Source organism: Microcaecilia unicolor, chromosome 1 (assembly GCF_901765095.1).
Source record: "Microcaecilia unicolor chromosome 1, aMicUni1.1, whole genome shotgun sequence".
NCBI lineage: Eukaryota > Metazoa > Chordata > Amphibia > Gymnophiona > Siphonopidae > Microcaecilia > Microcaecilia unicolor.
Genome location: NC_044031.1, coordinates 378,493,287 through 378,517,149, shown reverse-complemented (window position 1 = coordinate 378,517,149; position 23,863 = coordinate 378,493,287). Strand labels below are relative to the sequence as shown.

The 23,863-nt window shown below is 45.0% G+C and overlaps 1 protein-coding gene across 1 annotated transcript in view; it reads left to right on the top strand.

Moving 5' to 3' along the window:
• The window catches only part of TEX33 (testis expressed 33), a 140,533-nt gene that overhangs the window by 67,090 nt on the left and 49,580 nt on the right, over positions 1 to 23,863 (top strand). Inside the window, exon 5 of the mRNA XM_030190069.1 lies at positions 11,852 to 12,002. Within this exon, the coding sequence (XP_030045929.1) occupies positions 11,852 to 12,002 (151 nt within the window). The remainder of the gene's footprint in view (positions 1 to 11,851; positions 12,003 to 23,863) is intronic.

Below are 23,863 nucleotides of genomic sequence, written 5' to 3'. Positions count from 1 at the left end.
ACCAGATGACCACCGGAAGGAATCGGGGATGACCTCCCCGTACTCCCCCAGTGGTCACCAACCCCCTCCCACACTAAAACAATAAAACTAAAAACCTTTTTTGCCAGCCTGTATGCCAGCCTCAAATGCTGTACCCACCTCCATGACAGCAGAATGTGTTCTATCCTCTGACAGCCTTTCCCTGGTTGTGATGTGGCTCTCGGGTGTGTGTGACACCTTTTCTGTTAGGTGCACTGCAGAGTCACATCAGCAATGCATTGTGGTGGGTGTAGGGTAGTGGGCTCTACTCCCATGGTGCTTTTCCCCATAGGCGGTCGGTGGCCCAACTGTTTAGGGAGGCTAAAGGGGGCGGGGTCAGGGGTGGGGCTTATATCCATAATTGTCTGACAACACAGAGAAAAAGAAATAAGTGAAAGTGAAATAGTCACAATTAATACTGTAAGCATTACACTGGGCAGACTCTAATACACCAATTACCACCTATACAGAAAACACAGATTATCAACAATATGAAACAAGGAATCATAATATCACAATTCCTCATGTACAGCCACAAAACAACCTTTTAGGGTGGATAGTGTTCACAATGAGCTCCTTTTATTAATGACCAGATAGAGATAAGAGTTTTCAATTTTGGCACAGTATAAGTCATCAGAAGAACAAAATATAAGAAAACCAATGGACTGCATTAGGGGCTTATAGCCCATTTAGTTATGTTTAAACAAAAGAGATCTGCATGAAACAAAATATTTATTTTTATTTTGACTTATACAATCTCTCTCTCTCTCTCTGCCCCAATCCAACATTGTCCCACTGTCTTGCCCCCTGACCCTACCATCGTCCAATATTGCCCCTATGTCTCCCCATCTCTTTCACCTCCTTTCATCATCCAGCATAATCAACTCTCACCAGTCTCCTGTTCAGCAAAACAAAGAGACCAAATATGCCTTACCCGCTTGGCACTTGCTCGATCTGCTGCCTCCTTCCCTGGCTTGGTTGGTGTCGGTGACTGATTGAAAAGAACCGTGTGTTGCAAAACTCAGGCTCACAGTCACAGCCAGGCTCTGCCACCGGAAGTGGATCACAGAAACATAGTAACATAGTAGATGACGGCAGACACAGACCAAACAAGTGAAGGGAAAAGGGATGTCACACACCGACTAGGCCCCCGGACGCTGATTAGGCCTGCTGCACCTCTCTCCGTTTTCCTGAGACACTATAACAGGCAGAACAGGACAGAACCCAGCACCCTTCATCGCTCTCGCTGAGCGACAGGCCTGTGTCCCCAGCGAGAAGCAGCAGGAAGGAGGTTGCCTTCCGGCAGAGCCGGAACCGCTAGGGAAGGAGGCTTAGGGAGATAGCAAGTGAGACAGGCAGGCAGTCAGCCTGTAAGAAAAGAAATGAGCGGTGGGGTGGGCGCCGGCGGGGAGCGGAAGATACAACAATTTTGTTCCTGAGGAGGTAGGGGAACATTACGGTTGGGCTGGGGAGGCTTAGCCTCCCCAAGCCTCTTATACGGGGCGCCTATGCTTTTCCCCCTGCTAACTGGGTCAGAGTGTGTCCAGTTTTGTTTCCGGTAGTCCATGAGGTAGTGGCCATTTTTGTCAGCCAGTTTTAGATCCCTTTCATGTGTTACCCACATTAGAGAACTTAGTTATTACCTTGAATGTTGCTGAAAAGAGGGCATTGTACACCATTCTGCCAGCTCTGACCTACTGCTAATCTCAGTACCAGGGAGACTCTTTGCCAGTGGGGCACAACCTCTGATCTGCAGTTAACTGTGAGTAAACATGCTTATTCAAATAAAGGACTTTTTCAAAGAGATTAGTCTTCAGGACTCAACTGGTGTGCCAAGGTTATACAGCAGCAACAAGTCCTAGAGGCCTGCGTGTATGCAGGTCCCTGGAGCACTTTTAGTGGGTATCGCAGTGCACTTACGGCAGGCGGACCCAGGCCCATCCCCCCCTTACCTGTAACACTTGTGCTGGTAAATGGGAGCCCTCCAAAATCCACTGTACCCACATGTAGTTGCCCCCTTCACCCCTAAGAGCTACGGTAGTGTTGTACATTTGTGGGTAGTGGGTTTTGGGGAGGGGGGTTTGGGGGGCTCAGCACCCAAAGTAAGGGAGCTATGCATGTGGGAGCTTTTTCTGAAGTCCACCACACTGACCCCTAAGGTGCCCAGTTGGTGTGCTGGCTCCTCCCATGACCAAATGCCTTGCATTTTGCCGGGTTTGAGATGGCTGGCAGTTTTTTCTATTATCGCTGAAAAACAAAACCGGAGATCTCAACCCCGGCAAACTCAGGCATTTGGCCGGGCTAAACCGTATTATCGAAAAAAAAGATGGCCGGCCATCTTTTTTGAAAATACGGTTCCGGCCAGCTGTTGCGCCGCCGCCAAAATAGATCGCCGGCGATCTATTTCGCTGGCAACGTTCAATTATGCCCCTCTTTGTCTCATTAATCCATGCCTATGTTAATGTTCAGTAATTTTATCATTTATAATAATCTCCACTGTTTTGCCCGGCACCAACATCAGACTTACCGGTCTATATGGATAAGTTATCTATAGGAAGTTAGGACTGATATTTATTTGGTTCACTTATATGGATAACTTGATTAGGGCATCACTTCAATATGACCATTCTCTAGATAAATTTAAACCCTGTTGTTGGAATGCCCCAGACATCCTCATGTTAAACGAATATATGTGAGCCATATATCAACTTATTATAAAAAAATCCAAACACTTAGAGGCCACAAAAACAAAGAGCTTATGTGGTCAGCATCCAATGTAGTTCACATAAATTTAAGTTTGAGTTTACTAAGCCGCACTGTAGGCACGCTAGTGTTTTTAGTGTGCGCTCAAAATTAGTGCACGCTAATGCTAAAGACACCCATATATTCCTATGGGTGTCTCTAGTATTAGCATGCACTAAAAATGCTAGCGCACCTTAGTAAACACGACCCTAAGTTTGTACCTGAGGCAATGGAAGGTAAAGTGACTTGCCCAAGTTCACAAATGGGGGTGCGGGGAGGGTGAGATTTCCTTATACTTAGAATGCACTTAAGATTTTTAAGTACTGATTTTTATAACTAATTTAAAAACAGCGGGAGGGGTTAAGATGTGGTGGTGGTCATGATGTGTGAAAATGTCACTTTGGCTTGCCCTCTTATTGCTGCCCCAAATTCTCCTGTCTAGAAACACCACCGGTCTGCTGGCCTCTCTGTCCCTTCCTTGATTGACAGATCATCTGACCCTAGCATTTCTTGAGGAGAACTTCTGCTCCGTGCAACCCTTTCCCTACATTTACATGCATACGTGGCCATTTATGTGCACAAATGGCTTCTTATAGAATACTGACTAGCGGAAAAGCACACACCATGATTTGATGGCATATACTTTGCCACTGGTCATGTGCATGGGTGGGGTTTAGGCAGAGTGTGGGCAGAGCATGTAAATAAGCATGCAAATTATAGTAGTCTATTAACTTAGGGGCATTCTGGTTAACATGTAGATACAGGCATTTATCCCAGCTATAGGGCTGGTGGAAGTGATTGTGCCTTAAATATAAACATGTTTTCTGTGACTTGAGCTAGCATTCTATAAAAAAAAAAAAAAGTAGAAGATTGAGGCATTTTTAAAATTTCCAAAAGATGCTTCTTAAACAAGTCAAGGGGAGGCATAGAAGGTATACAGGAAAAGTTAACACACAAAGATTGAGAGCCCTGTTTACTAAGCAGTGCTAAGGGCACACTATCGTTTTTAGCGCATGCTAAACATTAGCATGTGCTAAACACTAAAGACCACCATATATTCCTATGGGTGTCTCTAGCGTTTACCGTGCGCTAATTTTAGCGAGCACTAAAAACGCTAGCACAGCTTAGTAAACAGGGCCCTAAATCTCTTATTGAAATTTTACTGAAGTTTTCTATTTGTTCTATCTTCCTCTGAACCAACAATTTGTCCTTGACCACAGCAGACTGAAAATATTGAATAGTTTTCATTTTCTCTTGAGTTTGCTGTATCTGACCAGAGTGGTCCTTTTAAATTCCCTCTCTTGTTGCAGTTAATAAATCCACTTTAGAAACTAATACGGCCCCTCCAAAGGGACACCACCTTGTAGTGGTGGAGGGGCTTCTGTGTTTCAATGACTCAGAGGGCTATGTTGAAGGGTTACCCATATCAGACAGGTCTCTGAGGAGAAACCAGACAAAGAGTGTCCCAAACTGGGAGAGTGGTGAGATGGTGACCTGGAGTTCGTATGCCCAACGGCCCAGCTGCCCTCTGAGGTTTTGTCTTCTTTATGTAAATTTCCTCTCTGCAATTGCATTTTCCTTAACTGGTGGTCAGCCATTGATGGCCAGCGTTTTGTCCCCTGAGCAGCAAGTGCGGGACCGATGCGCATCGAACTGCCCACAGATGAAAGGGTTGGTGAGTCTTTTGATTAGCGCTGGTGAAGGCGCGTCGACGCTCTTGGACCTGGAAAAACAACTCCATCACTCCCGAATTATTCAACCACCATGTCCAAAGGAGTGGAGGAGTGAGTTAGAGACATATGCTGAAACAGAGGACGTTTACAGCAGAACGCAAATCGGCGGAACCACTCCTAAACACCTCAAGAGAAATCACTTGGAGTTTTTGGCTTCCGTGGAGGTTACATTGAATACCATCTGGAAGGCGCTTCGTGTCTTGTGACACTTCGGGACCTAACGGCCGTAGTAAATAACTTTGTTTCAGATATGATCTTATTGGAGAGTTGCATGGACAATTTGACTGAACCCTCTGAGAGTGAAAAAATTGATATGATAGATGAAGTTCTATACAAGCAAGAAGTGGTTATGATCTTGAAAATGATAATGAACCAGAAACTTTGAATAATAAGGTGGATGTTTTTGTGGATGATTAATGTCGAGATTATTGTTTTTCCCAGAGTTCCAGTTATGACTCCTAAAGTTTTCCTCAGAAATATTTCCTTCAAAATAGTTACTTCAAAAGGAGTGAAGCCTGTGAAAACTGGGATTGCTTTAATCAGTGGGATTTGAATTAGAGACTTCAGTATATGTATCGTTTAAATAATTTCTGGTTTTTAAAAGAGAGAGAATGTAATCAGATGTATTATTTCTAACTAAAACCTGGATAATAAGTATGTTCTCAATTAAATGAATTGACTGTACGTCGTATTTGGTCTTGAGCAGGGCTTTTTTTGAGGGGGTACTCGAGGGTACCGAGTACCGGCACCTTTTCCAGTGTCTGCTAAAATTGACCCATGGACCACAAGTTTTAATGAAAGAGCTCAGGCTCAAGACACCAATTCTGCCTTGTCATAGATTCTGTGACTGGTTGCAGGGGGCCTGGCTATTGTGGAGTGAGTCCCTCAGTGATCACCCCACCCCTGAAGGGTAGCCTGGCATTTGAATACCGGTACCTTTTTTGCTAGAAAAATTGCACTGGTCTTGAGGAAGCCAACCAGATGATCAATGTGGAATAATGAATTAGATGAGTAATATCTGGGGATAATCAGGTTAATACCATGTTTTCTTTTTTCTGTTTACTGTTTAATTGATCTCCTTGTCTTATTTCACTCTCTCTATTTTTCTTCACTTTGTGGTCTAAGAAAGAGAAAGATTATATATAATCCATATATCTAGTTGGGATTGTTTTCTTCTTATATTGTATAAATGTGCAATCATCTCTGTATTACTGTTTGCAAGTGACCCTTGTAAAATGAAAAATTATAAATAAATGATTAAAAAAAAAACTAATACAGTTACCTCGGAGATGTCTTAGAAGTAGTAACTTTCAAATCCTGGAGGAGCTTCTATAGGCTATCCATCATCACCACTGTGGCGGGACACAGACACTTCGGCCGTTGCTCCTTCACTGATCGATCACCGCATAACATCTCAGGTCAGCTGCTGCTTCCGATCTCTTTGACCCTGCTGAGAACGCCAACGACGTTGCCGGGCATGGTGGATAATTAGTTCCGGAGGACAAAGAGTAACATCGTGTCCCAAAGAGGCAGCTGCTCCTCCATGCTGCCCTACACAAGACCCTCCACTTCGGACAACGTTGCAGCCCCTATTCCACTTTTAAATAGAGTGTACTATTTGTCTATTGCCTCGAAAGATTCTGAAGGTGTGGTGGCAGTTCAAAGTGGTCAGAATGTCCAAATGGACTTAAATAATATCTCTGCGATATTAGAAGACTCAATGACTGAAGTATCTCAAAGTATCCATATTCATTTTTTTGGTCAGTTTTGTGTTTGAACAAGATCTGAACTTAGTAATGAAGCTTTTTTTTTTTTTAATTCACAAGCATTATTCTGTGGTCAGAAAATCTGGATTTATCCAGACATTACAAAGGCTACGGAAGAGAGAAGGAAGGTGTTTTTGGCATTACAACAAGAAACTAAAAATCTTGGAGCAACTTTTCTTCTTGCATATCCATGCAAATGTGTGATCAGTCTTGGTGGGACTAAAATATGTTTTCTTTATCCCAGAGCAACTTAAGGCTTTCATTGATATGATAAAAAACTTCGAATAGAATTTGGTTTAATATAGATTATAGTTGCAAATGTATCATGTTAGTGCTTTTCTTTTAATTTGTGCCTTAAATGGATCTCCTTATCCTTGCTTTCACCTCCCCCCCTATTTTTGGTGGTCTAAGGCAGACTAAAAAACCAGATGCTTTCTAATGGCTCTCACAATTAACTCAAAATGGCCCCCTTCTCTTTAACAGATGACATCAGACACCTGTCTTGCCAATATCTAATCAGAAGCAATGGACTGCTCCATTCGGTAAACAAGGACAGAAGGTATCCCAAAAATCCAGAAGATCCACCTCTGATCTTGGGGTAACAGAATCTTTTGTCTGTTTCTTCTTCTCTGAAGAGGTAACATAGTAACATAGTAGATGACGGCAGAAAAAGACCTGTAAGGTCCATCCAGTCTGCCCAACAAGATAAACTCATATGTGTATACCTTACCTTGATTTGTACCTGTCTTTTTCAGGGCACAGACCATATAAGTCTGCCCAGCACTATCCCCTTCTCCCAACCACCAGCCCCACCTCCCACCACTGGCTCTGGCACAGACCACATAAGTCTGCCCAGCACTATTCCCCGCCTCCCCACCACCAGTCCCACCTCCCACCACTGGCTCTGGCACAGACCGTATAAGTCTGCCCACCACTATCCTCGCCTCCCAACCACCAACCCCTCTTCCCCCCACTGGCTCCACCACCCAATTTCGGCTAAGCTCCTGAGGATCCATTCCTTCTGCACAGGATTCCTTTATGTATATCCCACGCATGTTTGAATTCCGTTACCGTTTTCATCTCCACCACCTCCCGCGGGAGGGCATTCCAAGCATCCACCACTCTCTCTGTGAAAAAATACTTCCTGACATCTTTTTTGAGTCTGCCCCCCTTCAATCTCATTTCATGTCCTCTCGTTCTTCCGCCTTTCCATCTCTGGAAAAGATTTGTTTGCGGATTAATACCTTTCAAATATTTGAACGTCTGTATCATATCACCCCTGTTCCTCCTTTCCTCCAGGGTATACATGTTCAGGTCAACAAGTCTCTCCTCATACGTCTTGGAACGCAAATCCCATACCAATCTCGTAGCTTTTCTTTGCACCGCTTCAATTTTTTTAACATCCTTAGCAAGGTACAGCCTCCAAAACTGAACACAATACTCCAGGTGGGGCCTCACCAACGACTTGTACAGGGGCATCAACACTTCCTTTCTTCTGCTGGTCACACCTCTCTGTATACAGCCTAGCAACCTTCTGGCTACAGTCACCGCCTTGTCACACTGTTTCATCACCTTCAGATCCTCGGATACTATCACCCCAAGATCTCTCTCCCCCCTCAGTACATATCAGACTCTCACCGCCTAACACATAAGTCTCTCTTGGGTTTCTACTCCCTAAGTGCATCACTTTGCATTTCTTCGCATTGAATTTTAATTGCCAAGCCTTAGACCATTCTTCTAGCTTCCGCAGGTCCTTTTTCATGTTTTCATTGAAGCACTATTCATTGCAAAATTTCAAAAGCATGCCACTGCTGAATACAATGTGCAGCCAACGGCAGTGTCATCTGCGTTCTTATTGTGCTATTGTTTTCTGTCAATCAAATCGACAGTCTTCTAGTGGTCTGTCCTACATACAATTTCTTACAAGGACATATCAAGCAGCAAACATCATGGTTAGTTTTACAAGAAACACTCATCTTCAGTACGTAAATATTATTGGTTATTGGATTAATAAACTCATCTGTCTCAATCATTACATCACACATTGCACATTCCCCACACTTCTTATGACCCACTGGTACAGCTCCATATTCATACTCCTCTTCATTAATGGGCAATTCAGATGAACATAAAAACTCTTCCAGATTCCTCCTCTGACTGAATGCAAATCTAATTGAAGAACTACCAAAAACTGGTAGGGCAGTCAAAACGTCCCAATGTTAACTGTGAGAGCCGTTAGAAAACAGCCAGTTTTTTGGCAATAAAAAAAGTATGTCAACAGAGTTAAGGATATACACATTGTTTCTTATGTTAGACATTGAGCTGCTTTACTTCTTTATTTGTAGCTCCAGATTTATTGACCACTGGCCACCGTTGGTCATGAGACTTGTGCAGAATATTTGCCAAAGGAGGCTTGATGACATCTTGACTGTTACAGCATTGACACTATAGAGATAACTGTATCCCATTCAGCTTCTTTGAGCTTGTTTAGTTTGTTCTTGCACTACTGGATACTGTGGGAGAATAAAGAGATGTTTATGCTGGAAGGCTTTTTATGCCAATGATGAAGAGTTATAGTTCTGAAGGTTGCTAGACCTGCAGCTCTTTGAGGCTTTTTCCTGCCACCATTTTTCATCTCTTGCTGTAATAATGTTTTAGAAGATCTAGAGATCTAATTGATTATACTGTAGCAGCTTTAAATTTTTGAAAGGGTGACTATCACAAAATGGTTAAAAAGGAGCTGGAAGGATCGGCCGCAAAGGTTAGGACTCTAAATCAGGCATGGATGTTGTTTAAAAATATCATCATGGAAGCCCAGACTAGATGTATTCCATGTATTAACAAAGGTAGAAAAAAGAGCAAACAACAGCAAGAATGGTTAAAAGGTGAGGTGAAAGAGGCTATTAGAGCCCAAAAGAACATCCTTCAAAAAATGGAAAAAGGATCTGAATGAAGAAAATAAGAAACAGTGTAAGCACTGTCAAGCCAGACGCAAAGCATTGATAAAGAAGGCTAAAAGAGAATATGAAGAAAAACTTGCCATGGAGAAAACAACTCATAGTAACACTTTTTTCAGGTATATTAGAAGCAGGAATCCTGCAAGGGAATCTGTAGGACCTTTAGATCAGGAAGGAGCAAAGGGAGCACTCAGGGAGGACAAGGCCATAGCAGAGAGATTGAATTAATTCTTTGCTTTGGTCTTTACGGAAGAAGATGTAAGAGATCTACCTATACCACAAATTAATTTCAGGGGTGACGGATGCAGAGGAAGTGAAAGAAATCTTGGTAAACTTGGAAGATGTACTGAGTCAAATTGACAAGTTAGAGTGATAAATCACTTGGACTGGATAGTACACACCCCAGGGTTTTGAAAGAACTCAAACATAAAATTGCTGATTTGCTGCTAGTGATCTGTAACCTGTCATTAAAATCATCCATAGTACCCGAAGACTGGAGGGTGGCCAATGTGATGCCGATTTTTTTAAAAAAAGGTTCCAGGGGTGATCCGGGAAATTACAGACCGGCAAGCCTGATCAGTGTCGGGCAAAACAGTAGAAACTATTATACAGAATAAAATTACAGAACACGTAGACAAACATGGCTTAATGGGACAAAGTCAGCATGGATTCAGCCAAGTGAGGTCTTGCCTCACAAATTTGCTTCATTTCTTTGAAGGTGTGAATAAACATGTCAATAAAGATGAACCGGTTGATGTAGTGTATCTAGATTTTCAGAAAGCTTTTGACAAAGTACTTCATGAGAGACTCCTAAAAAATTCAGGAGTCATGGGATAGGAGGCAATGTCCTTCTGTGGATTAAGAATTGGTTATTGGACAGAAAACAGAGGGTAGGGTTAAATGGCCATTTTTCTCAATGGAGGAGGGTAAATTAGTGGAGTGCTGCAGGGATCTGTACTGGGACCAGTGCTATTTAACATATTTCTAAATGATCTGGAAATCAGAACGGCAATTGATGTGATTAAATTTGCAGATGACATGAACCTATTCAAAGTTGTCAAAACGCATGCAGATTGTGAAAAATTGCAGGAAGACCTTAGGAAACTGGAACACTAGGCATCCAAATGGCAGATGAAATTTAATGTAGACAAATGCAAAGTGATGCACATTGGGAAGAATAATCCAAATCATAGCTGTCTGATGCTAGGGTCCATTTTAGGACTCAGCACTTAAGAAAAAGACCAAAGTGTCATTTTAGAAAATACGCTGAAATGTTCTTCCCAGTGTGCGGTGGTGGCCAAAAAAGCAAACAGGATACTAGGAATTATTAGGAAAGGGATGCAAAATAAGACCAAAAATACTATAATGCCTCTATATTGCTCTATGGTGCAACCTCACCTTGAGTATTGTGTTCAATTCTGGCCGCAGTATCTAAAAAAGATATAGCGGAATTAGAAAAGGTTCAAAGAAGAGCAACCAAAATGATAGAGAGGATGGTACTCCTCCTATATGAGGAAAGGCTAAAGAGGTTAGGGCTCTTCAGATTAGGAAAGAGATGGATGAGGGGGGATATGATTGAGGTCTACAAAATTCTGAGTGGTGTGGAGGGTGTGGAGGTGAATCGATTTTTCACTCATTCAAAAAGTACAAAGACCATGGGACACTTAATGAAGTTACATGTAAATACTTTTAAAACGAATAGGAGGAAATATTTTTTCACTCAAAGAATAGTTAAGCTCTGGAACTCGTTGCCGGAGGATGTGGTAATGGCGATTTGTGTATCTGGATTTACATAAGGTTTGGACAACTTTCCTGGAGGAAATGTCCATAGTCTGTTATTGAGATGGACATGGGGGAAGCCACTGCTTGCCCTGGGAATGGTAACATGGAATGGTGCTACTAATTGGGTTTCTGCCAGGTACTTGTGACCTGGATGGGCCACTGCTGGAAGCAGGATACTGGGCTAGATGCACTAATGGTCTGACCAAGTATAGTGATTCTTATGTTCTTATACCAGTTGAGTGACTTCTTAATTTGGGGGGGGGGGGGGGGGGGAGACAGATTTAGTATTGTTTTTTTGAATTTTTGGTTCTTCGTCTTCATCCCATTGATTGATTTTGTAGCTGATTCTAACATTTTTTTTCCTGATGTCACCAGATCAACTTCAAAGAGGAGAAAATAATTTATTTTACTTGGGCCTAGGCGGTTTTTTACTAAAGATTAGCTCAAGTTATCTACAGCAGGGCTCAAAGGAACAAAATTGGCCCTGCTGCAGATAACTCAAGCTAGTCTTTAGTAAAAGACCCCCCCCCCCCCAACTGTCTTTCAATTTGGGGCTCAAGTTTGCTTCAATTTCCCTGATAAGTGTGTTGTAAAGTATCTCTTTTGTTGCTACTTTCTCGCTAAGTAATTTATGTGGATTGTGTATGATAACATCATAAATGATTTAGGAAAAGAGTTATGCTCCTCCGAGTCCCTGTAGTTGTTGAGTAACTTTAGTCAGGCTCAGTTTTAGGCAGTGTTTTTCTTAGGCTGGGGTAAAGACTTGGTTCTGGGGTATGTTTCTTATGGTTAGGCAGTGCAATTCTAGGTGTATTATGAAAGAGTTCATAAATTTCTCTTCTGTGGTTTTCAGATGTCACAGGCTCAGCTGGAGGCAGAAACCACAAGGCAAGAGCCTTTCATCGTCATCCCAGACTTCCATATAAAAGGGGGCCTGATGGGAAATTCTCCTCATGCACGATACTATGAACTTGGGCACTGTCTGCGAGCAAATTTATTCCCAGGTATGATACTGTTATTCTAAGTTCCCATTCTTGGCTTTTTCTTGCTAATCTGAAATTCTCTATTAAATTACCTCTTTTTAAAATTCATATACTAGATGTCTTTGGATGTGCACAGAACAGCTGCACGTAGTTTTCACTGGTTGACTATATTTGCCTCTCTGTTGCAGTGATCCCTAAATTTATTCTAGTCATCCCACTGCCAATTGGATTTTTAGATTCTCCGATAACAGCAAAGGGAAATGGAGCCATGAATTGTGGTGCAGTAATGCAGACAATAAAGAGCACCTGATTATTTTTAAACCTCTCCCTCCTCGTGCTACAGCACTCCCATGCTGGCAACTGCATCCCTACTGCGATCTTTGATAACCACTGGACACTGCCGGGTGCAAGTGAAGGGAAGTAAAAAAAAAAAGCAGAGATTTTAAAAGAAGAGTCAGCTGGAATATAGAGAAAATGTGCTCTTAATACCCAGTGGACCCTAAAGAGATATCTCCAGGAGAAAAAAATACTTTAACAAAGTTCCCTCTTTTAACCCAATGTGTCAAAACAACACACCACTGGGAGTTGGCAAAAACCCATTAAAGGAGGCTAACCTCCTAGGCATACGGACAAGAATCTTGAATAGCTTGACTCACCTCACCTGAGAGGAAAAATGTTACAGAAGAGAGTTGGTGTTTATAGTTTTCACCTTTTTACATTAATATCAATCTCTTGGAACAAATAAGGGCCTGAAGTTCAGCCAGAGACGCTGTCATATAAAGTCAAATGTTGGCCCTGGACTTAACTTTATACATATGTTTGAGTGGCACTATCTGTTTGATAAGTACTGCTGAATCTCTGTCTAAGCTGTGACTGTGCTCCCGCTATCTGTATAACTAAGGCCTGTTATTTGTCAGCAGTGGCGTGCAATGACATTTATAGCAGGGGCAGTGGCGTTCCTAGGGCAGCTGACACCCGGGGCGGATCACCGATGCGCCCCCCCCCCTCGGGTGCAGCGCCCTCCCCCCCCGGCGAAACGACACCTCTTCCCCCCTGGCAAAATGACCCCCCCCCCCCGGGTGCATTTCTACCTGCTGGGGGGGTGCCCCGCGCCCGTCGGCTTCGCTCGTTCCATGCTCCCTCTGCCCTGGAACAGGAAGTAACCTGTTCCTGGGCAGAGGGAGCACTGAACGAGCGGAGCAGACAGGCGCATGGCACCTCCTCAGTGGCGTGCACCCGGGGCGGACTGCACCCACTGCCTCCCCCTAGGAACGCCACTGAGCAGGGGATTTAGTAGATGTGCTAAACGTTTGTGCAATGCGTACCCTTAACTAAGGTTAATGTACTCACTGTTTGCGCTGAACAATGTCACGTCTTGGTCTCTTTCTGAGAGTCACTTATAACATTTGCCACTTCTCCTTTTGACTTCTATCTTGGTTCAAAGAAACATAAGTTCTGTATCACCATCACTGTTCCGAAAGTTATACATAGATTGACGAGTAGCACTGTTCCCATTCCTCAGAAAAATTAAAAGTATTATTACCCCTTTATATGCCACAGGAGGTAGAAATGGTGGGGGCACTGGGCTATATGAACCTAAAGAAATAGCATACCAGCAGTAGAAAGAGGTGGCAGGAGACCACTGACAAACTTGGAGGGAGGGGGGAGAAGGGACATTTATAGACTTACAAAGTTCCATAGGTTACTAACCAGCTCATTTTCGAATGTGATCGCCGGCCATCTTCCGCCACAAATCGGGAGATCACCGGCGATCTCGCAAAAGCGGCCAAATCGAGATAATCGAAAGCCGTTATTTTGACACCATCGTCGCTTTCCCGTCGCAGAGCCGGCGAAAGTTCAAGGGGGCGTGTTGGCAGCGATGCGAAGGCGGGGCATGGGCGGGCATGGGCGGGATTACGAAATGGCCGGCTTTAGCCCATAATGGAAAAAAAACCCGGCGATGAAGAGCATTTGGCCGCTTTTACTTGGTCCCTTTTTTTTCAGGTCCAAGCTTCAAAAAGGTGGCCGAACTGACCACATGACCACCGGAATGAATCGGGGATGACCTCCCCGTACTCCCCCAGTGGTCACCAACCCCCTCCCAGCATAAAAAACAGGTTACAAATATTTTTTTGCCAGCCTCTATGCCAGCCTCAAATGCCGAACCCACCTCCATGACGCAGAATGTGTTCTGTCCTCTGACAGCTTTTGCCTGCTTGTGATGTGGCTCTGGGGTGAGTGTGGCACCTTTTCTGTTATTTGCACTGCAGAGTCACATCAGCAATGCATTGTGGGGGGTATAGGTATTGGTAGTTGGTAGGCTCTGCTTTTCCCCCTGCTTACTGGGTCAGAGTGTGCCCTGTTTCGTTTCCTGTTGTACTCCATGCGGTAGTGGCCATTTTTGTAAGGCAGTTTTAGATCCCTTTCCTGTGTTACCCACATCAGAGAACGTAGTTCTTACCTTGAATGGTGCTGAAAGAGGGCATTGTACACCATTGTGCCAGCTCTGACCTAATGCTAATCTTAGTACCAGGGGACTCTTTGCCAGTGGGGCACAACCTCTGATCTGCAGTTAACTGTGAGTAAACGTGGTTATTTCAAGAAAGGACGTTTTCAGAGAGATTAGTCTTCAGGTGTGAACTGGTGTGCCAAAGTTATACAGCAGCAATAAGTCCTAGAGGCTGTATGCAGGTCCCTGGAGCAGTTTTAGTGGGTGCAGTACATTTGTGGGTAGTGGGTTTGGGGGGCTCAGCTCCCAAAGTAAGGGAGCTATGCACGTGGGAGCTTTTCTGAAGTCCACCGCAGTGACCCCTAGGGTGGCTGGTTGGTGTCCTGGCATGTCAGGGGGGCCAGTGCACTAAAAATGCTGGCTCCTCCCATGGCCAAATGCCTTGAATTTGGCCGGGGTTTGAGATGGCCGGCTTCGTTTTTTAGCAATAATGGAAAGTTATATCGGCCATCTCAAACCCCGGCCAAATCCAATGCATTTGGCTGACCGGAACCGTATTATCGAAACAAAAGATGGCCGGCCATCTTTTTCGAAAATACAGGTCTGGCCAACTGTTTGTGGCGCCGCCAAAATACATCTCCGGCCATGTATTTCGCCAGCGCCGTTCGATTATTCCCCTCTAAGTGCATTGAAAATGAGCCCCATAGTCTCACAAACTCTGTGTTTCTTGGTTTGGCTCCATAGGCAAACATATTTATGCCGTTCCCCCTCCCCACCACCCCCACCAGGGACCCCATCCCACACCATCATTTCACCTCTCCACAAGTAGCAGCAAAAACTACACAGCCTAGTTATGGGTATGATAACGTTATAGTTTGTGAGTGAGCAAAGACACTAAGAAAAACGCAAGCGAAATAACTAACTACAGACCAGTAGCATCTATACCTCTAATAACCAAAATAACCGAAGGAATGGTAACCAAACAACTCACAAACTATCTCGACAAGTTCTCAATACTGCATGATGCCCAATCAGGATTTCGAACAAATCACAGCACGGAAACAATATTAATTACCCTAATGACCAAATTTAAACAAATGACTGCAACCGGCACCAACATACTCCTCCTACAATTTGACATGTCAAGTGCCTTTGATATGGTTGACCATGAAATCCTATTACACATACTTGAATATTTTGGCATCGGAGGCAATGTCCTAAACTGGTTCAAGGGGTTCCTAACCTTGCGCTCATACCAGGTCACATCAAATTCAACTACGTCCGACGCATGGACCCCTGATAGTGGAGTACCACAAGGATCCCCCCTCTCACCAACTATTTTCAATCTAATGATGATCCCCTTGGCAAAACTTCTATCAAACCATAACCTTAACCCATACATATACGCTGATGATGTAACAATATATATTCCTTTCAAGCAAGACATTAAAGAAATCTCCAACGAAATCAACCAAAGTCTACACATCATGAACACCTGGGCAGATGCATTTCGACTGAAATTAAACACAGAAAAAACTCAATGCCTCATACTTACCTCCCAATACAACACGAAAAAATTTAGCGCCATCAACACACCTAAACTAAATCTGCCAATCTCAGAAACTTTAAAAATCCTTGGAGTCACTATCGACCGACACCTAACACTTGAGACTCACGCGAACAACACAACCAAAAAGATGTTCTACTCCATGTGGAAACTGAAAAGAATAAGACCGTTCTTTCCAAGATTTGTCTTCCGCAGCCTAGTGCAATCACTCGTACTCAGCCATCTGGACTACTGCAACTCACTATACACAGGCTGCAAAGAGCAAATACTGAGGAAACTTCAAACAGCCCAGAATACAGCTACCAGACTCATCTTCGGAAAGCCAAAATACGAAAGTGCACAACCATTACGTGAGAAACTACACTGGCTCCCACTCAAGAAATGTATAACTTTTAAAGTATGCACCTTAGTTCACAAAATCATTCACGGTGAAGCCCCTGCATACATGTCTGATCTAATAGACCTACCACCCAGAAATGCTAAAAGATCATCCCGAACACACCTCAACCTCCACTTCCCTAAGTGCAAAGGCATAAAATACAAAGTATTGCACGCATCAACCTTCTCTTATATGAGCACGCGATTCTGGAATACACTACCACGCAACCTGAAAACGATCTACGAATTAACCGACTTCCGCAAACTATTGAAGACTCATCTCTTTGATAAAACTTATCGCAAGGATCAAAATGCATGAAGTCCATACAAACTAACAGAAGTGCATCAACACACTCTCTTCTGAATTCTCTTCCCCCATATCCTCACCGCACTTAGAACTCTACCTATGGTTAAATCGCTATACCCAAATGTTTCTTATTATTGTCCTATCGCCCTATCATTCTCCCATTGTTACACTCCACTGTTCTCTTTTCCTAATGATACTTTGATTTTGCCTCCCATAACCCTTCATGATGTAACCCATAATTGAATTGTAACAAAATGTATCTCCATTATTCACTATGTATTGTAAGCCACACTGAGTCCACAAATAGGTGGGAAAATGTGGGATACAAATGCTATAAATAATAATAATAATAGCATGGGGACTATGCAAGCACATGCTTAATGGTTACAGCTGAAGAGCTGGGACCTAAAGTGCTGATTTCAGTGGCAGGGCCGCCGAAAGACTGGGCTGGGCCCGGGGCAAGGCTGCCCCCGGGGCCCGCCCCTGCCCCGAGGTCGCCGCCGCCGCCACTCCCCCCTCCACCCCCCCAGGTCCCTGCCGCTTCTCCCCCCTCCATCCGCCCCCCTCCGTCCGCCACCGGGCCGGGCCCCCTGCATTGAAATCACAGCGCCTCTCACCTCCGTGTGAAAGCACTGCAGGCAGCAGGGCAGCAGATCGCCTCCCTTTCGGCCCTCCTTCCCTCCTTGTGTCCCGCCCTTGCAGAAGTTACGTCAGAGGAGGGCGGGACACAGGGAGGGAAGGAGGCCCGAAGGGAGGCGATCTGCTCTCCTGCTGCCTGCAGTGCTTTCATACGGAGGTGAGAGGCGCTGTGATTTAAATGCAGGGGGCCGGGCCCGGTGCCAGACGGTCGACGACGGACGGCGGGTGGGACTGCGGCGCCGGGCCCCCTTTGGAGGCCCGAGCCCGGGGAATTTTGTCCCACCTGCCCCCCCCCCCCCCCCCCTCGGCGGTTATGTTCAGTGGTGGTATCAGGGACTACAAATAGAGCACTGAATTAGGATGTAAGTTTAAAAATAGGACTGACCTAAAAGTCTACCTCCTGGACTTGGATAACTTGGTAGCTCTGCAGCAGTGGGCTGAAAACCAGGGATGCTGGGCAAGTCATGTTCTCTCTCAATTGCCTCTAATATAAACTAGAGATTCAAGAATGGAGTGGATTTAAGGGCAATGTGTCCAAGATATAAATTTACAGAGCCTTTATATGTGAAAAAAAGGTTTACAAATGGAAAAAGCAAAATTAGCTTTTTTATGCTTCTGAAAGAATATAGGCAGAGTGGAGGCAGCAGTAGGACAGTGTTCAAAGGGATTTGCCCAAGTAATTTAATAGCTAATAGGGTAAATTCCGTGGGCTGAAAATTTCTCTTCACTGAACTTCACTCCAACCCAGATTTTTAAAGGGAAACATTATTTATGTCAGACTGTCCTCACCAGAGACACAGAAACATACACAAGTGCATGCACCTTCTAGCTCTCTTTTCTAGTGTCCTGCTGCTCATGTGCTCATTCAGGTAGTGCCTCCCCCCCCCCCCCCCCCTGTCCACCATCATGTAAAATTCTGGCATTTACTGCCAGTCCTTTTCCTCAGCTGACAATAAGCCCTTCACAATTCCCCCCATTCTTCAGTCCTACTCTTTTTCAACAATCTTCCCCCTTCCCCCCCAGCCCCAGAAAACTCACTGGTTTTCTCCTAAAACTCCTGCAGAGCTCAGCTTCCCCCACCCTTGTAGCTCAGCCCATCCTTCCTGTCATGACTAGAAGCCTCCACTGGCTGGATTCTACCACAGCCTCTGTACTGGAAGGGAGTGGAAGTGTTGGGGGGGGGGTGGATTTGGAGAGCTGAAGTGGGCTAAACTATGAAAAATATCCACACACTTAGCCATCCAGTGTTGCCAGGTGGGCGGTTTTACCGCCCAATTGGGCGGTTTTCCGCGACCCGCCGCGGGAAATTTTTGCCCGCGGCGGGTTGCGGTTTTTTGGGCGGTTTTTTAAGCTTCCGGGCGGCTTTTTGGGCGGCTTTTTGATTTTTTTCGGCCGCGGGGGGCGGGGTTAGTGACGTTTTTGGGCGGGGTTAGTGACGTTTTGGGCGGGGCCGATGACGTGGGAGGCGGGGCCGATGACGTGGGAGGCGGGGCCGATGACGGGGAGGCGGGGCTGATGACGGGGAGGCGGGCCCGATGACGTGGGAGGCGGGGCTGATGACGGGGAGGCGGGCCCGATGACGTGGGAGGCGGGGCCGGTGACGGCGGGGGCGGGGCCGGTGACGCGGGGGTGGGGGTGTCAGGGGCGGGGTTTGTGTTTGGGCGGGTTTTGGGCTGGTTTCTGGCCCGGATTGGGCTGGAAAAAAAAATTCTACCTGGCAACCCTGTAGCCATCCTTCTGACTCTGAGACAGGTAATGTACACATTTTTAGAATCCTGAAGGGCTACCTCCGAAAGCTAATAAAAAAATGTATTAAGTTAGTCCAATAAAAAAGGTATCATCTTATTTTCTTTTCTCTGTTTTATTTTCTTTTATTTCTATTGATTACCTTTAAAAGTGGAATAACACGGCTACCACATCTCTCCACTCTAGAATCCTGAAAAAATCCAGACAGTTGGCAATCCTAGCCCCCTGAATCCTGAGCACATCTGAAAGGGCCCCTTAAACGTTTAGAGATTCAACGTATCCATTAAAGGCCCCGTGAGGCAGGATTACTCCTGTGCACTAAAGTTGCCAATTCCATGAAATTGGGCTATTTACAACTCCTTCCCATGGCTTTTTTTGAACACCTGCAGGTTGCGGCTTTTTGGGCTATTTTTGGCCCAGGTTGGCTGCTTCTTTACAGCTTGCCTTCCTATTGGTCCTTTTTGGACCAATAGGAGGTGAGATCTGGCCCTGTTTAAGTTGTAGTGGCATGGCATACTCGGAACACCTTTTTTCTCTTTCACATGGTCTCTGTGCCCCAAGCATGGCGGCCGCACGAATGGAGCAGAGGCAAGATGACTGCGAGGCCCAAGGCAGGCCACAGGAGACACATCGGTCAGTGTTGGCTCTGGTGGCAAGTCCCCTCATGATCTGCTTTCTTAATCAGAAAGCAAATCATCAGGAGAGGGGATCCACCCACAGCTGCCACCAGAGAGGACAGAGGCAGAAGACAGGACAGTGGCACAGTGAGTGAGTCCGGGAGGAGGGGGGGAGCCGGAGGGGAGAGAGCCCAGCTATGAGCTGCAGCTGCGGCATTCACGATGTCATGCTTTATTGTTGGTAGCATTTTTATTTAATCTCACTTATATTTTCAAACATGCCAGCTTGTGCAGCATATGGATGTGCACAGAGGAAGTATAATAAGAGAATAACTTTTCATAGGTAGAGTAGTAATTTGTTATAAATCATAATCAGTGTGTCATTTGGAGGGAATGGTTATAAGATTTTTTTTCTCCTGGTAAAGGGATACTAAAACAGGCATCATGGTATGAAAATCAGGTGCTCAACATTCAGAGTTTTTATCTATCTATTTACTTATTTATAACATTTATAAACCCACATTAAACATGATTTAGATTGAAACCTGGGAACATGCAAAATCTTTTTTTCCTGTGCCTAGATCAAGAAAGAGAGATGGTTTGTGGTGGAAACTTGCTCCTTTTGTAGGTGGATGCATGGATTCTGAATTTGTAGTAATTATGATTTTGATGATAATGATTATTCTGCTGTTGCTGATTATGATTATGCTGCTTTTGATGATTATGATAACCTTAATATTCATATTGACCTTATTAATATTCATATCATCCATATTAATATTCATATCGACCTCATTAATATTTATATTAATATTGTGCTATTTTGGGGGCTGGAAAATTTTTCACCATCTGGCAACACTGCTTTGCACCAATCATGCTGTCTGCTCTGTTACGGACAAAGGAAGGGACCAACTGGATCAAAGGTGAAACAGCATGTTGGACAGTGCTGTGGCCCTCACTGCACACCACTGTTTGTCAGGCCTAAATTAAACACATCACTTATCCATTTAGCAGAGAAGTTGCTTACTAGTGCTGAACAGTTTCTGGCACCCATAACCCAGCCTTTTTTCTTTTTTACATGGATACAATTTGGCCATTTGGGTGGTGGGGGAAAGTTATCAAGGGAGACCTACCAAGTCACACGCATTTGACCCAGAGGTGTAGCCAGATAGCAGATTCTGGGTGGGCCTAGGCAAGAAGTGGGTGGGCACCAGGTGTTCTCCCCCCCCCCCCCCCCCCCCACACCAAAAAAATATCTCATCTGGTGGGAAAATGCTTCTCTCCACCTTGACAGTCTGCAGCAGGCATACGCAGGTGCCAGTATCATGAAGAGCAGCGCTTTTGTTACCATCAGAGGAAGTATTCAGTTGGCAAAGTTTGGGATCTCCAACAGCTACTGCTAAATGTGTGCTAATGTTGGGTGGGCCTGAGCCCTAACTGGGTGGGCCCCGGCCCACCTATGGCTACACCACTGATTTGACCCCAATTTCTTGCTCACACACCAAAACCCCCTCCTCTAATGCATTCAGGGAGGCTGAGTTTTCCCTAATTGCACAGGCATACTCTATCTCCCGTGCATGACACTCTGTTGCTGAGATAAGGCGCACTGGCTCTCCCGTCCAGCACGAGGGTGCAGTGAGTCATCAGAGCCCAGTGGAGGAGGACTAGAGGAGTTTTCCTTGGCTGCCTCACACTGATGTGAACCTCCCAGCATTGAGGAGAACTTAAGTAGCTGGCTGCCATGTGACAAACTAACTTGCTTCTCAAATCTATTATCTCCCCCCCCCCCTCCCCACAATGCACCAGGACCTACCAAATGCTGCCAAGCTTGCCTGGTGTGGAGTTTCAAGGCTCCCTTCAGTCAAGCTGAGAGCTCCCCCCCCCCCCCCAAAAAAATCTCCCTCTGACTCCAAAGCCTCAAGTTCCTACTACTCTCCCCCAGCCCAGCTACCCGAAGATGTCCTGGTCAGGTTTACCCCGTCTTAGGGCAGCAGCAATCTGACCAGTTGTGAAATGTTAAAAAAAAATAAAATGTGGGAGCTGAGCTGGGACTCAGGAGGGCTGTAAAAAAAAAGAAGTAGGGGCTAAAGAAGCAGGGTGGAGAGCTATGAAAGCTAAGCTGGAAAACAAAACAAAACAATGTTATGGGAGCTGGACTCCGCCGGGAGGAGGGAGGGCTGGCTGTGAAAAAAAAAACAGGCTGAGAAGTAGGGAGAGCTATACTAAGCTGAAAAAAAAAAAAACAACAACATGGGAGCTGAGTTGGCAAGAGGGAAAGCTGTGAAAAAACTAATCTGAACAAAAAAAAAAACAACTGGGAGTTGAGTTGGGAGGAGGGAGGGCTGTGAAGAAAATAAAAGCAGGCTGAAGATGTAGGGTGGAAGGAGAGAGAGCTCAAAAAGCAGCATGAGGGCTGTCATCTCTGTTAAGGAACACTGAAGACTCTCAGACATAATAAGTCCGATGTATTTTGCATGTGACACCTGCATTGGGCACCCAACTCTAGCTCACACGCCAAAGCTCCCTCCTCTCACGCATTTGAGAGGAAGCGACTTTGGTGTTCATCTGGTCAGGCAGCAGCAATGCCCTAATCGCTGCCTTCTTCCTGTGCCAGCTCCGTGGCTTAAAATGGTGGCTGTGAACTCTTGTGAGACTACTGCAAGGGGTCGCACCTGCCATTTTAAACAATGGCACTGGCGTGGGCAGCAGCACCTGGGAATAGGTGTTGCTCAGTATGCTGCAGCTCAGCAAGCAGTAGCAAGGAAGATAGGAAGGGGAAATCGGAGGGACACACTGTGCATGAGGGTAGAAGGAGAGATTGGGGGGACATGCTGGGCATGGAGGAAGGTGGGAAAAGGAGATCAGGTTGACATTCTGGATACAGAGGAAGGTAGAACCGGAGGAGAGATTGGAGGAATGTACTGGATATGATGGAAGGGGAGTTGAGGGCATGCTGGAGACAAAGGAATGGGGGAAAAGAGATTGGGGAACATTCTGGGTATGGAGGTGGATTGGGAGGGGGGAAGGAAGAAAGAGCCACCACATTATCATTGGGGTGGGTAGGAGGGAAGGAAAGAAGAGAGATGTCAGACTGCCAGTGGGGGGGGGGGGGGACGGGAGGAAGAAGAGAGATGCCAGACAATGGGAAGGGTGAGGGAGGATGAACGAGGGAAGAGTAGGGCAGGAAAGTGAGGGACCTTTCCTGATTCTGAATTCCTGAGGAGGAAGGCATAATGAAGGGGGGGGGGGGGAGAGATGCTGGACAGGTGGGTGGAAGGATAGGGACACACAGGGATGACATATGAGGGGGGCGAGGGCACTGAAGGGTGGGGCAAGGTAGGGCAAGAATACAGAAACAGAGAAGAAGAATACTTAACATGGTGGGAAGATGGGAGCAGGGACACAGGAAATACTAAACAGATTGACAGCAACACAGAGGGAAGATAGATATTGGACATGTAGAGAGAAGAAATGCCAAATGGACCAAGAGGTCCTGACATTAGAGTTTACAGAAGACAGAGGAAAGCAGAAACCAGAGACTGGGACCACTATGATAAAGAAAATTAAATGACCACAACAAATGTAGAAAAAATAATTGTATTTTCTATTTATTGATTGGAATATGTCAGTTTTTGGAATGTGCATGATCTGCCATAACTAGTTTTGGATATGGCTGGGGCCTGCAAGAAAAATCGCACTCATTTGGCCTTCAATCTCCAGCATTGCTGTGGTAAATCTCCAGCTTTGGGATGGGCCACACATGGTGTCTCTGTCAAGGAAGGTGTGGTAAAAGGTGAGCTTTAACTGCATGTTGATTTACCACAGGAGTCACCAACCTGCAGTGTCTCTGTCTCATGGGTTGCTGACTGTTGTGGTAGAGGACAAATGCTGCCTGCAGGCCATCTTGCACACAGTGTTAGTCCATCAGCTCAGGAGAGAATATTAGGCCATAATGTTATGTTTATGTAACACTGGGCTTATATTCAAAGTCTACCTTAAAAGTTCTGCACAGATTACAGAGTTAAAAGAAAGAAATGGATACACAGAAATTCCCGGAGCTACATATTATAAACAAAAGCAAAGAAAATTATACCTTCAATAGAACATATTTATGAAATAAAAATGTTTTTAGAACCTTTCAAAACATCAGAAAATATTTAAGTGTTCTGATGTATAATG